Genomic DNA, 11,401 nt, shown 5'->3' with positions numbered 1-11,401 from the left:
TGTAGATCATAATTACATTCAAATTCCAAGCAGACATTGTCAGATAAGAGCTTGCAAATCTTTTTGTTTGTCTATATTAAGACAGCGAGAGTTGTTTGATCACTTAATCACAAGCCAGACAATTTCTCTCATCTTCTTATACTCAGCTTTGTACTTCCTAGAGCCTGTCCTTCCAAACAGACAGCCCATCTGGATCTGAAGGACTGTCCATCTCTGGTAGTCACCACTTCCCTTAGGAGTTGGCTTCAAGTCATTTGTCAAATTCGCTGTTTAAAACCAGTGACCTCTTTCTAAAAATCTGACCATGCCTGGCTTCAGCTCCCAGCCACTCATTCCTGGTTTGGCTCTTCCACTAGCTTAAAGAGCCCAACATACCTGAGGCTTCCTTTCCATGATGTCACTTGAACACTAATCGAGTCCTCATGTCTGGTTTTCGCAAGGAGCTCACTCTGTTCGGGTTAAGTCTCCTGCAGTTAAAGCATTTTTTCATGCCCTGAAAGCATGACATCCCATGAGTGCTGACTGGTTCCAATACCTCTTAGGTAGGTTCTCTGTTAAAACTCAACACACTCTTTCTCCCTCTGTCCTCCCCAAAACACAGGGCTCCAGTCAAAAGAGTAAGGAGATTTTAGGTGGAGGATGATCACAAAGTAAAGGTACAGGCGTGTAGAGCAGGACTTCTGGGTTCTGTTCCCACATCTGCCACTGAGCAGAGAAGTCTTCTTGCCTCTGATGCACCTTGGAGGATTTCTAGCTCCTGCTGTCAGGGGGGTGATGATCACTGTTGCTTAGCATGTGTAAATTTAGGCAGGGTGCTGCTTCATCATAAGCAGCTGGGGAGATGGGAAAACGGAGGTACAGATAAATGCAACTTGTCTGAGGTTAGACAAGGAACAGGCATCTGTGCTGATATGAGCACTTGGGGCTCCCAGCAGTATGGGTTGAATTATGGCTGCAGTATAGAAGTCATAGGGTCAAGCATCTTAGAAAATGGCAACCTAGTCTAAGTCCTGTTACTTCCCAGTCCATTGTTGCCACACCTGGATTTTGCCTCCCATCTGACTAAGCAGATGCCATCTACCCCTCTGTTCCACTGAATGTCTGACCTTCTCGGCTAACCAGGCTTGCAGGGCTGCAGGGTGACCTCTCACACCCAGGAAATGGAAAGAGAAGACTCCAGAAACCCAGCAGGCAGCGCCTGACTTCAGGGTGGTGGCCAGCCCTGCCCTGCCTCATGATCCCACAGCATTGGGATGGCAGCTTCCTCTCTCACATCCTTTGCCATGACATACCAACTTCAGTTCCTAGAAAGCATCTGGGGGTTTCCCTTCTGTCTGCAGCAGCTGAAGAAACAAAAGGCACTGAACAGAAGCAGCAGGCTTTCCACCAATGCCAAAGCAGTGCCTGGCATATAGCCAGACAGAGTTATAAAATGTCTTCTCTTCGTGGCTGGCTTCCTGTCCACACCTCACTGTACAGTTGGCTGTCTCAAGTGCCACCACTATTTCTCTCCCAAAGCAGCAGGGTCCCAGATGGAGGACAAGGGTCACAATATAGCTCCCAGCTGACAAAAGAAAAGCATCCCTCTCCTCCTCAAGGCAGCATCAATGCATTGCCTTCAGCTGGAGCATGAATGAGAGCCCCTCATGGATTATTCCTGATGATGGGCTTCAACACTACAATGTCCTGAGCTGGTATAAGCAGAAGGGGCCCCATGGGATGCTCCTGCATTTGATCCAACCATGCCATCCTTGGCTGATGCTAAGTCTTGGGACTACATCATGCTAGTGTCCCCCAGCATAGCGCCAAAAGATTACTTTGGTGTGACTCTGAAGTCAAGGGTTGGGGGTAGAATGGGCAGTGCCTCACAAAGATTCCTTGTCCTTTGGCAGTGGGTCATTGTTGAATATGAGCATCAGCATAGTGGCCCTAGCCATCTACCAAGTGCCCCCAATCCTGCAAGCTGGTACTTTGCCAGGTGATCATGATGGAGTCACTTATCTGTATCTCAGTTTTGCCTTGTGAGTGACCCAAATTGTATTTCTCAGACACACAAATCAGGCTGTCACTCAGCTGCTCTAATTAACCCCTGACACTGAGAAATGCTGATTTGGGCAATGTGGAAGGCAGAAATAATTCTGTGACGGAAAAAAAAAAAAAAAATCACCCCTTGCTGCATTCAGTTTCACACACTGCAATTTTCCCACCCGATTGCCACATTTACACTGTCAGCTTCCCACAAAGTCCATTCAGTGCGGGTCAGTACATGAAGGGCGTGGACAGATGAAACAATTATATCACTTTGAAGTGGAAGTAGGACTTACTAAAGTTCATGTGAGCCCATTAACTGATCCATCTGTCCACACTGTCCTGAGGTATGGGGAAGCTAAACTGCAATAATTAATCTGCCATTTCATCTGGGGTAAATCATGGTGGTCTAGCATCATACCCTGAAGAACAGAAGCAGATACACAATACAGTTATAATGGGTTAGCTGGTATATGCTTATAAGCAGCGATTTCCCCTCACCCTAATGTTTAAAGTGGTGTAACAGCTGCAAGACTGGCTAATGCGCAAGAGGAAGTGCTTGTCTCGATTTTATTTAATGAAACTTACAAAAGAAAACTTCAGTCTTCCTTAACCAAAGCAAACTGGAGTCCAAGAAAGGCATCCTGCTTGCCCAGCTGATATTACTGTCACTGACACTTTGAGTTTCAATTATGCCATGTCATGAGACAGACTGGCATGTGGAAGACTCCAGCCCAATGCAAATTCCTCTTTCACTGCTGCTTTTGGACATGGCAGGTTTACAATGACAACCATACTGGTCTTCTCAAAGCACTTTCTGAAGGAGGCACATCTTACTATCCCACCTGTGCCAATGGGGAAACAAGGATCCGTGACTTGCCCAGGGTCACCCAGCAGGCCATTGTCAGAGTCAGGAATACAACCCAGCTCTCCTTAATGCCACACTCCAGTGCACCTGCCATTAGAAAGATCCCTGATGTGACGTAAGGGACTGTGCAGCAGACACCTACCAACACAAGGGAGGCTCTTCAGGCACTGGACACAGGCCACAGAGCAGATGTTTGTGAGCCACTTGCCCCACCCAGATTTCCAAAGGCTAGCACAGACCATGACTGGCAACAGCCCCAGGAAATCCTCTGAGATACAGCAAGACCACAGGATTGTTGGTCATAAGCCCTAGAAAATACCCTGTTCATGGCAGGTAGCAGCAGGTGCCCTGCCTGGCTCTCAGAACCACAGGGAGAACAGGAGGCTGGAAAGCCAGGAGTCCTAGGGATGGTGGGCATGTGAATTCCCCACTTGTAGCCTGACTTACTGTCGATAAACAGAGGCTGTGTTACACCTAGCAATCAGCAGTTGTCAATGGGAGGGCTCTGGGTCTGATCCTATGTTACTTGGTGTGTTGCCTGCCACCTCATGAGGACGTGCCCTGCAATATGTGACACCAAAACTGGCATCACTGGAATAATGCCAGGAACTCTTGCATCCAATTCAGCAATACTACATGGTACTTTTGTCCCCCAAGTTTGGCTGTGATCTTTTACTAGAGAAAAACCACTCTTGTCCCACTTGGGGCAATGAATCTGGGCAGAAATAACTCCAACCCTAGACCAGCAAAAAGCCAGTCACTGGACCCAGGGGACAACACCTTGCTTTACCATTAGCCTGAGCATGGGAAGGCGGCTCCTTCAAGGAATACAAATGGCCCTCAATTCCAAAACCACTGCAACCCCCACTGCCAGCATTAGAGCAGATTCTGTTCTCTTCCCTAGTCCCACTATTGGGGTATTTTCAGCAATGGTTCATTCTTATGATTCCCTGAATGACAACAGTTTTCCACTTCCCCAAATACATGTTGGACTCACATCCTGTGACACTACTGCAACCCGCCCAGCCCCAACTCTTAGCACTAGGTGGAGGAAGAGCATCCCAAGATGGAAATCAAGAGATTCTCCATCTTTTATGGCATCATGAGAAAGGGGTTTCCCTTTTACATGTGCCTCTGTCCTAACTTTCCAGTGGACTCTCCAACCCCACAGCAAACATGAGAAAAGTTCAGAGAATAGAAAGACATCTTATTAATACATCCAAACACACCCCAGTCCCCACAGTGGCAAGTGTTTTATCTTCCTGTAAACCTTTTCTACTGTTTTGGCCAGAGTAGTTTCAAATCCCTAAGTGATAGTCCCACATCCAATGGGAAGATGATCCCAGGCCACTGATCTCATTGTTTGGAAGCAACGGCTGATGCATCTTTGATTGCATTTATGCTGGCAGCTCAGGAAAGGAAATCTTATATGCATAAACAGAAGGAGTGATCAAGAGTTAACCAAGTCACTCATTCCCCCTTTCCCCCTCCCTCTCCCTTCCCTTATCAGAGTTTACAGGAATCCTTTTCTCCAAATCCAGCCCCTTCCTGTAAGGCAAATCCTGCTGCCTATTAGGAAAAAGCTAATGGAATGGCCTCGACTGCTGGCCTGCACACCTCAGCAGAGTGCTGATACAGCAAAGCTAGAATCTCTTCCAAAACCGGGCAAATATTTACTGAAATAGCCGCAGGGCTGGGAGCAGGAGCAGTCACAAATGTATTGCTCCTGTGTCCTATTTGCTTTGCAGTTAAGGATAGGTCAAAAGGAGGATGCCAAGCAGTGCAACCGAGGAAGCTACCAGCCTTAAGGGAGCAGTCGCTGCCAATGGCCAAGACCAGAGACTTCCTTCCAGGGAAGTCATAAAAGCCCATAATGCACCTGCCTCATGACAGGGGAGTTGCTTATTCATGCCAGGCCCCAGATGGGAAGGCAAGACCCTCAAAAAATGTTCTCCTGACACTCAGAATGCTTTACTGAGTCAGCCACCTCTAATTGCCTCCAGCAGACAGTCACGCTGGTCACACATTGCCCAAGAGGAATGATCTGTTACTCTAGTGCCCTAGGATTAACAGCTTCTCCAGGGCCGTTCCCTCAGCATTCCTAATGCCCCCATCACCATAGGCCCCACGCAAGAGCGCATCCTTAATGTGCACACATCACGTGTCAATGATCTCAATCATCTTTCTATTGCACAGCTCATCTCTCCCCTCTTCCTCAAAAACGTCAGCTGGCTGCAATCTTGCCTAACAAGCCAGATTGTCCCAAGCCACTTGAAAGCAGCCACTCATGATTTATGACCCTCACCAAATGCCCCTTCCTTTCCAAAAATGACTCTGGGGTGAGCCACTGCAAGTTCCAGAATGATGTTCCATCAGGCCTGGGCCTGTTATCGCTGCTATTTTTATCAGCTTGGCAAAGTTGCAGCACAACAGTCTTCCCTTGTTGCTATACACAGTGCAGCTGGCTTAGCTGGACACAGCACCCCTCAGTTTATTCTTATCTTGTTTTGTCAGTCACACACACATCTACCTGGACGCAATACCTTTTTTCCCTTACCCCCCCAATCTGCACAGTGACTCTTGGCTGGAGAAAGAACCCCAACGCAGCCAAGCTGGAAGGAAATGCTAAGCTAAGAGGACATTGTGCTTTCTTGCTTAGTCCCGCAGGAGGCCAGAGAACACCTCCAGGAAGATCTCGGCCAACCCTGCCAAGAGGTCAAATCATAATCCTACTAAGTGGATGGCAAGATGCCTGCTGACTTCAAGGGAAGCATGATTGCAAGAGCAGCCACATTGTTTCCCAAGCACAGCCCACCCCTCATGTTCAAAGTGGGAAAGCCTCTTGCAAATTGGAAGAGACTCTGGGCAAGCTGCCTGCTCATTAGGATGTGCTGGAACAGCATGATAATGAAGGCCAGGAAACAGCGCAGATTGATTAGAAGCCCCTTGATTTCCACTTCCTTGAGGTACCAATTCCAGGTTAAGGATTTTAACTTCCCATTCAGGATTCAAGTCAGAGGACTGCAATGTTTCAGGGTGCACTGGGCTCAACCACAGCTCACTACCTGAGTCAGATCAATGCGTGATTCACATGAAATGTCCAACTAGGAATCCCAGTGGAGGTTTCCAGGCAGGAACCCTCCATACATTCTCTTGAATGGCATCTCTAGGAAGTGAGTCTGCCTTCTAGGGACAGTGCCTGCTCACAGCCCAAAAAACCCAGAGATGGCTATAAAAAGAAAAAGGGCCCTAAAGCAAGGGCTAAGGTGGGAAGTTGTTTTCTTCTGCAACTTAACCAGAAACGCACAGCTGCTGGGATCAATTAGACCATTATGGTAGATCCAAGCAGAAATCAGTGAGGATTCTCTACTAGCAGTGACACTGCTTCTGTGCTAAAAGGCAAAGCCTGGTCTACTTCACCTTAAAACAGGGCCATACAACTGGCAGCCCATAGGCTGCAGAGGTTAACCTTATGACACCCCCACCTCCAACTTTTGTTCTGAATACTGCTCATTACTCCTGCTGCTGACACCAGGATCTCTGGGCTTCCCCTCCCTCTTCAAAGGTCTGCTTCCTGCCCCCACTACTGTATCAGGAAAGGTGAGAAAAGTAAAGTGTTGAAAGGAGAAAGAAACAGCAATTGAAAGTTGTGGATATTGCTCTTTTGTTTTTCTCCTGGGCCTACCAGCTCCTTCATCTAGTGAGACAAGAGAAATATTATATAAAGAGACCTGCTCCCCCAAGGATTTATTTTAGGTTTATTCTCAAAGAAAATAATTCCACCCTGGAAAAGGATCAATAAACAAGTACAAAAAGTCATAGCCCGTGAGGGACATCAAATGTTGTCAAAAATACATCTGCAGGAAGGGAAGTGGAAGTGAATGAGCTTCAACCTTGGAAGATGCATGGTCAGCTTTTGTGCTAAAATAACCCCCCTCACGGTCACAGGCATTGCATGGGATACATCACCATGAAGCATGGGCATGGATTCAAACTCTGCTTGCATCACGTGGCAAAAACAAGTTTTTTCATCTCTGCCCAGGCTTTCATGAGGGCCTGTTCACTGCATGGCACTGAAATGATACCCAACCTGGTCAGCACTGCCTGCTCAAGAAAGGCATAGGACAGGAATTAGCATGAACTGCAGCAGGTCTGGTTTGAAGGGCGCTGGTAGAACTGGATGGGGGAAGCTGATACAGCAACTACCTGGCTTCAAAGCATTTGCAGGGTACCTCAAGCACTAAAACCTCATCTCAGTCCTCTCGTGACAAAAAGTACCCCACTGCCTTTGGCACATTTCTTGTGCATGTCTTCCCTCTGGGCTGTTCCTGCTTCTTTGAGCAAAAAAGGAGATAGAATCAAGTTAGCACGATGGCTCCATCCAGAATTGTATCCTCCTCTTCTTTGTGCAATTCTTGCCCCTCTGAGAGACAGGAGGGTGGACAACAATAGAAGACGGGAGCACAGATTACAGTCACTGGAATGTTGTGCCAGCCCAACACTGGCAGCTGTAGCATCTGACTCTAGAAATCCCTGGAAACTCCCAAGCCAGACAAGGACCACCCCAGATAAAGATGTAAGAGGTCACCCCGCTATTGTTTCCTAGTAAAAAAATAGTTAAACTACTATATCAATTTAACAATACAATTTTAGAAACTCCTTGCACTCTGCTCTGTAGACTGTGGCACATAGTGCCTTCATGAAAGCAGATGTATGGTTGCTCTTTAGATGAGATTTAAGTGATTACAGCAAGTTGTCTGTTTCAGAGCACCAGCCTGTGGACAAAGCTGACAGAGATGAACCTGCAGGATGGTACAGAGCCATTCTTTACATCTGTTTACCATATACAGGCCATTTTGCTTATCGGGCATCCAAAGGACTTCAGCCACCAATAGCAAGTGCTGAAACGTACTAGCTACTGGAACCCCAGGGAAAGCATTATTCTTTTGAGATGCTATCTTGGCACGAACACTATTAAGAAACAAATCCTGTTAAGAAGTTCACAATCGTCCATGCTTCATGGTAAAAAACAGCAACTGGATTATAAAAAAAGTATTAGAAATTATCCAAGCAGCAAGATCAGATCAGATTGTCTCAGTCTTGCAGTGCTTGGTGTCAGGAGACGATTGAGAACAGCAAACCAGCCCATGCTGTATATAATGGCATCTTTAACATGCTCAGTGCTGAAGGAAGCAGCCGCCAGAGACACCACAGCTTCTCTTGGGAACCAAGGCACTTCTGGAAGTCCACTGGTGATGGAACATCTGCACCCACTGCAAATGACTCCCCCCACACCCAGCATGGAGAATCAATGGGATCCACATTGCCAGGGGTAATCCAGAAGCAGCTTTCACTGGATCTCCCATGGCTTCTGTCCCACCTCCTCATCCCCAGTACTGTAGAAGGGAAAGCTGTGTTCACAAGGCAGCTATGGCCTTTGCAGCAACACGGCGGCCGAGGGGCAAGCTGAGATCTGTGATAGCCAGGACAATTTTGGGACTGGACATGGTGGACACTTTCACCAGCTCCGATACCTGCCCAGAGAAAGAGAGGGGGAGGAGAATAATTGACCAAAGGTGGCAGCAGAAGTGCCTAAACTGGGCACTCCAAGTAGTTCACATGCAAAAGGTACCACCATGCAGGCCAACTGAGCTAGGTTTGATGGGGGGGAAGAGGGGGCAGTAATTCTGTCACTGGATTTAAATACAGGAATCTGGGCTAGCATATAAGCTTGCTGCAACTCCTGTAGCAGGAGCCAACTCATGGAGCTGTCCCCATACAAAGATGTGGGTCCCCTGGGTGCTGGCAGATCACGCAACTGAGGTGCTCGTAAATATCGTCACTACCAGTTCGCCCCTCTCTTGAGATGTCCATCAGAGGATCTCAAAACACTTGGCCACGTCTGATGTACTGAGTGGCCAACCGCCTGCAAGGCTAATACTAACTACACTGCACGAGGGAGAAAGCAGGGCATGGGCACCTAGTGAAACTGCTCTAAGATCACACAGTGAGGCAGCAGCAGAGCTGGGAACAGATCTCCAGATGTAGCCCCAGCTTTAATCCACTCAGTCATTTTCACCTTTGGGAAGCCCAGTTGTTAGGATACTGATGCTCCAGCACTGTGACCTTCTGGGTACAGGCTGAGAACCATGGTAATGGACAGAGAACTGGCCCCACTGAGTTAAATAAAATGAAGAGTCCCCAAACACTCAAGTCACTTGCCAGTACTGACCCTTCTCCTGCCTTGTGAGCCCTTCCCCTCATCTTAGTATTTAATTATAGGCCTGATTCAGCTTCACAGGGTGTCCTGCAGACCACCAAACTGGGACCATGAGAGAGAACACCTTCAGAGCTAAGAGGCCTCCTCCAACAATACCCTGGCACCAACCCTTGGGAGTCCCCCACCGGCCCATTTCTGGGCACACATGCATGCAGGTCTGGCATGTGGAATCTGGAAGACAGACTTCACCACAGGTACAGAGACTCACCATTGTGAAGGGCATGAACTGAAGAATGCTCCCTCGACTGCCCTGCTCCAGGCAGTCCACACACTCCTCCATGAACCACTGGACAAATTGGGTGTGTGTGCCAGCTGTCTTTGCTCCCAGGATGGAGGAGATCAGGAGGAAGAGGTTTGCTATTGAGGAAAGAAGATAAATGTGGATGTTTGCAGCCACAGGATGGCACCTAAACAGCATGAGCTTTGTACAAACGGAATTATCAGTTCATTAGGCCTCTTCCCAGGGACATGCCCACTGTTCCCAAGCCATGGGGGTCCCTGAAGGCTGAGGTCTGCTCCCAGTGGGCTCGTGGCAAGTGAGGCAGGAAGGATCTGAGCAAGCCAGCCACATCCCTTTATAGGAGTTGAGGTGAATGATGCAACAAGGCACAGAACGAGGCCCAATAAGATCCAGTCTTATGCTGCTGTATAATTCCACTTGGAGGGGGAACGGCTCCCCCTTGCAATTACCTAGGACTCTGTTGAGAGGGTCCCTCATGCTGACAGTGTGAAGCTGGGAGGCAGATAGTGAGCTGCTCATCGAACGATCTGCTGGGAAAGAGAAGAAAGACAAGTTCCTGGTCAAGACAATGTCTGGAGCCAAATCAGTCCCATCCACAGCTGCTCTCTGCTCTGACATTTGAACGGTATCACCCCACTCAGGAGGATGAAGAAACAAGGACATCCTTCCAGAGCTCCACATCTTCTCCAACATGATTCAAGCCAAAACATTCCTATTACTTTTGAGGATTTGGTCCATTGGACAAAACAGGGAAGGGATGTTTACAGCAAGAGCCACAGCTGTCCCTGCATGCAAGCTGTTCAGGGAACCTCTGAACAGGATGTCCACGTGAACTGGATTTGCCACTTGAATCCTTTTCAGCACTGCCATAGGACAGAAATTGCTTTTGCCACTGCCTTTGCAATTCAGACTCCCAGGCCCACCCAAGCATGTGTATGTTGGTGAATAGTCTCTGCATCTATCACTCCAATTTTGATGCTGGGGGGTACATAACCACTCACTATTTTTTGCAGTTAAATATTACTGTGCATCACAGAGATTTAGGCATTCTATAATTGGACTGTCAATACCCCTGCTGGTCTCTGGATGTGTCATTGTGCCTTCCTGTTGTACAAGGCAGTCTCTTCTCATGCCTTCTGCAACAGGCTAGCAAAGCTGGTAAGGCTTAGCGATGTTTGCTACAGACCAAGCTATCCATCCTCATTTTCCCAAGAAAGCCATGTTTGGCATTAATTTTACTAACAGCCCTAAACTGACACTTGGCAAAACCATGGGCAGGGTAATGCACATTCAATATTTAATGGAGCCCTTTGCATCAGAGCACTTCATACAACTGAAGTCATAGACATGATACTCTTATGCTTCACATTGCCAGCAGCCACTAAAATGTGGCCAGCTGGGATGGAGTGCAGCGGATGTTAAACAGCTGCACAGCAATACTGCAGCAGCACTGCAAGGAGAAAAGTTATATTGTTTCAGTGTTGTTATCAGGGTAGAAGAGATGTTCTTTAGGGGAGGTGAAGCCAGAGTTAAAATGTGAGAGACTCCATTGTTAACACTGCAACTTCGAAGAAACAAGCAGTAAATCTTTACAGCCACAGAGGTGAGGACCTCAGGTTTCTCTCTCAGTGAAGGTAAACAGTGCTGACTTGAGTCAGTACTGGACCAGTAGCAAGGCATCATCTCCTGGGTCACTAACTTCTCTTTCCACAGCCACTTTAGTTTCTTTGGCTGCCCCCATTTGTATGCTGAGTGCATTTAGCTCCTGAAACAAGACAGGAATCCCCTTCCACTATAGTGAGAACACCAGTAAAGATTATTTTCACATGCATATTGCTCAGGCAGGATTTCCCAGCTGTTGTTCCACCACCACAAATGAAACACAAAAAATCCTATATTTCATTACAAAAGGAAGATAAAGGTGAAACTGTCATGTTTCAAAAAAAAAAACAAAAACAAAAACAAAACAAAAAAAAAGGATAAA

The 11,401-nt window shown here is 47.4% G+C and overlaps 1 protein-coding gene across 5 annotated transcripts in view; it reads right to left on the bottom strand.

The window, feature by feature from the left end:
* Positions 1-6,626: 6,626 nt before the first annotated feature.
* MED24 (mediator complex subunit 24) overlaps positions 6,627-11,401 on the bottom strand; it is a 39,068-nt gene continuing 34,293 nt past the window's right edge. For 3 of the 5 annotated variants that reach the window (XM_019506989.1, XM_019507016.1, XM_019506998.1), the window contains exons 24-26: positions 9,867-9,947; positions 9,385-9,533; positions 6,627-8,430 (exon numbers count right to left, since the gene is read on the bottom strand). In XM_019506989.1, the coding sequence (XP_019362534.1) occupies positions 8,314-8,430; positions 9,385-9,533; positions 9,867-9,947 (347 nt within the window). In that variant the 3' untranslated portion in view covers positions 6,627-8,313. The remainder of the gene's footprint in view (positions 8,431-9,384; positions 9,534-9,866; positions 9,948-11,401) is intronic. The other 2 variants (XM_019507027.1, XM_019507007.1) reach the window with 2 other exon arrangements.

Source organism: Gavialis gangeticus, unplaced genomic scaffold, assembly GCF_001723915.1.
Source record: "Gavialis gangeticus isolate Ggan-Ray unplaced genomic scaffold, GavGan_comp1, whole genome shotgun sequence".
In the NCBI taxonomy this organism is placed as follows: domain Eukaryota; kingdom Metazoa; phylum Chordata; order Crocodylia; family Gavialidae; genus Gavialis; species Gavialis gangeticus.
Note: the sequence above shows the minus strand (reverse complement) of the source record. Positions and strands in the feature narration are given on the sequence as shown.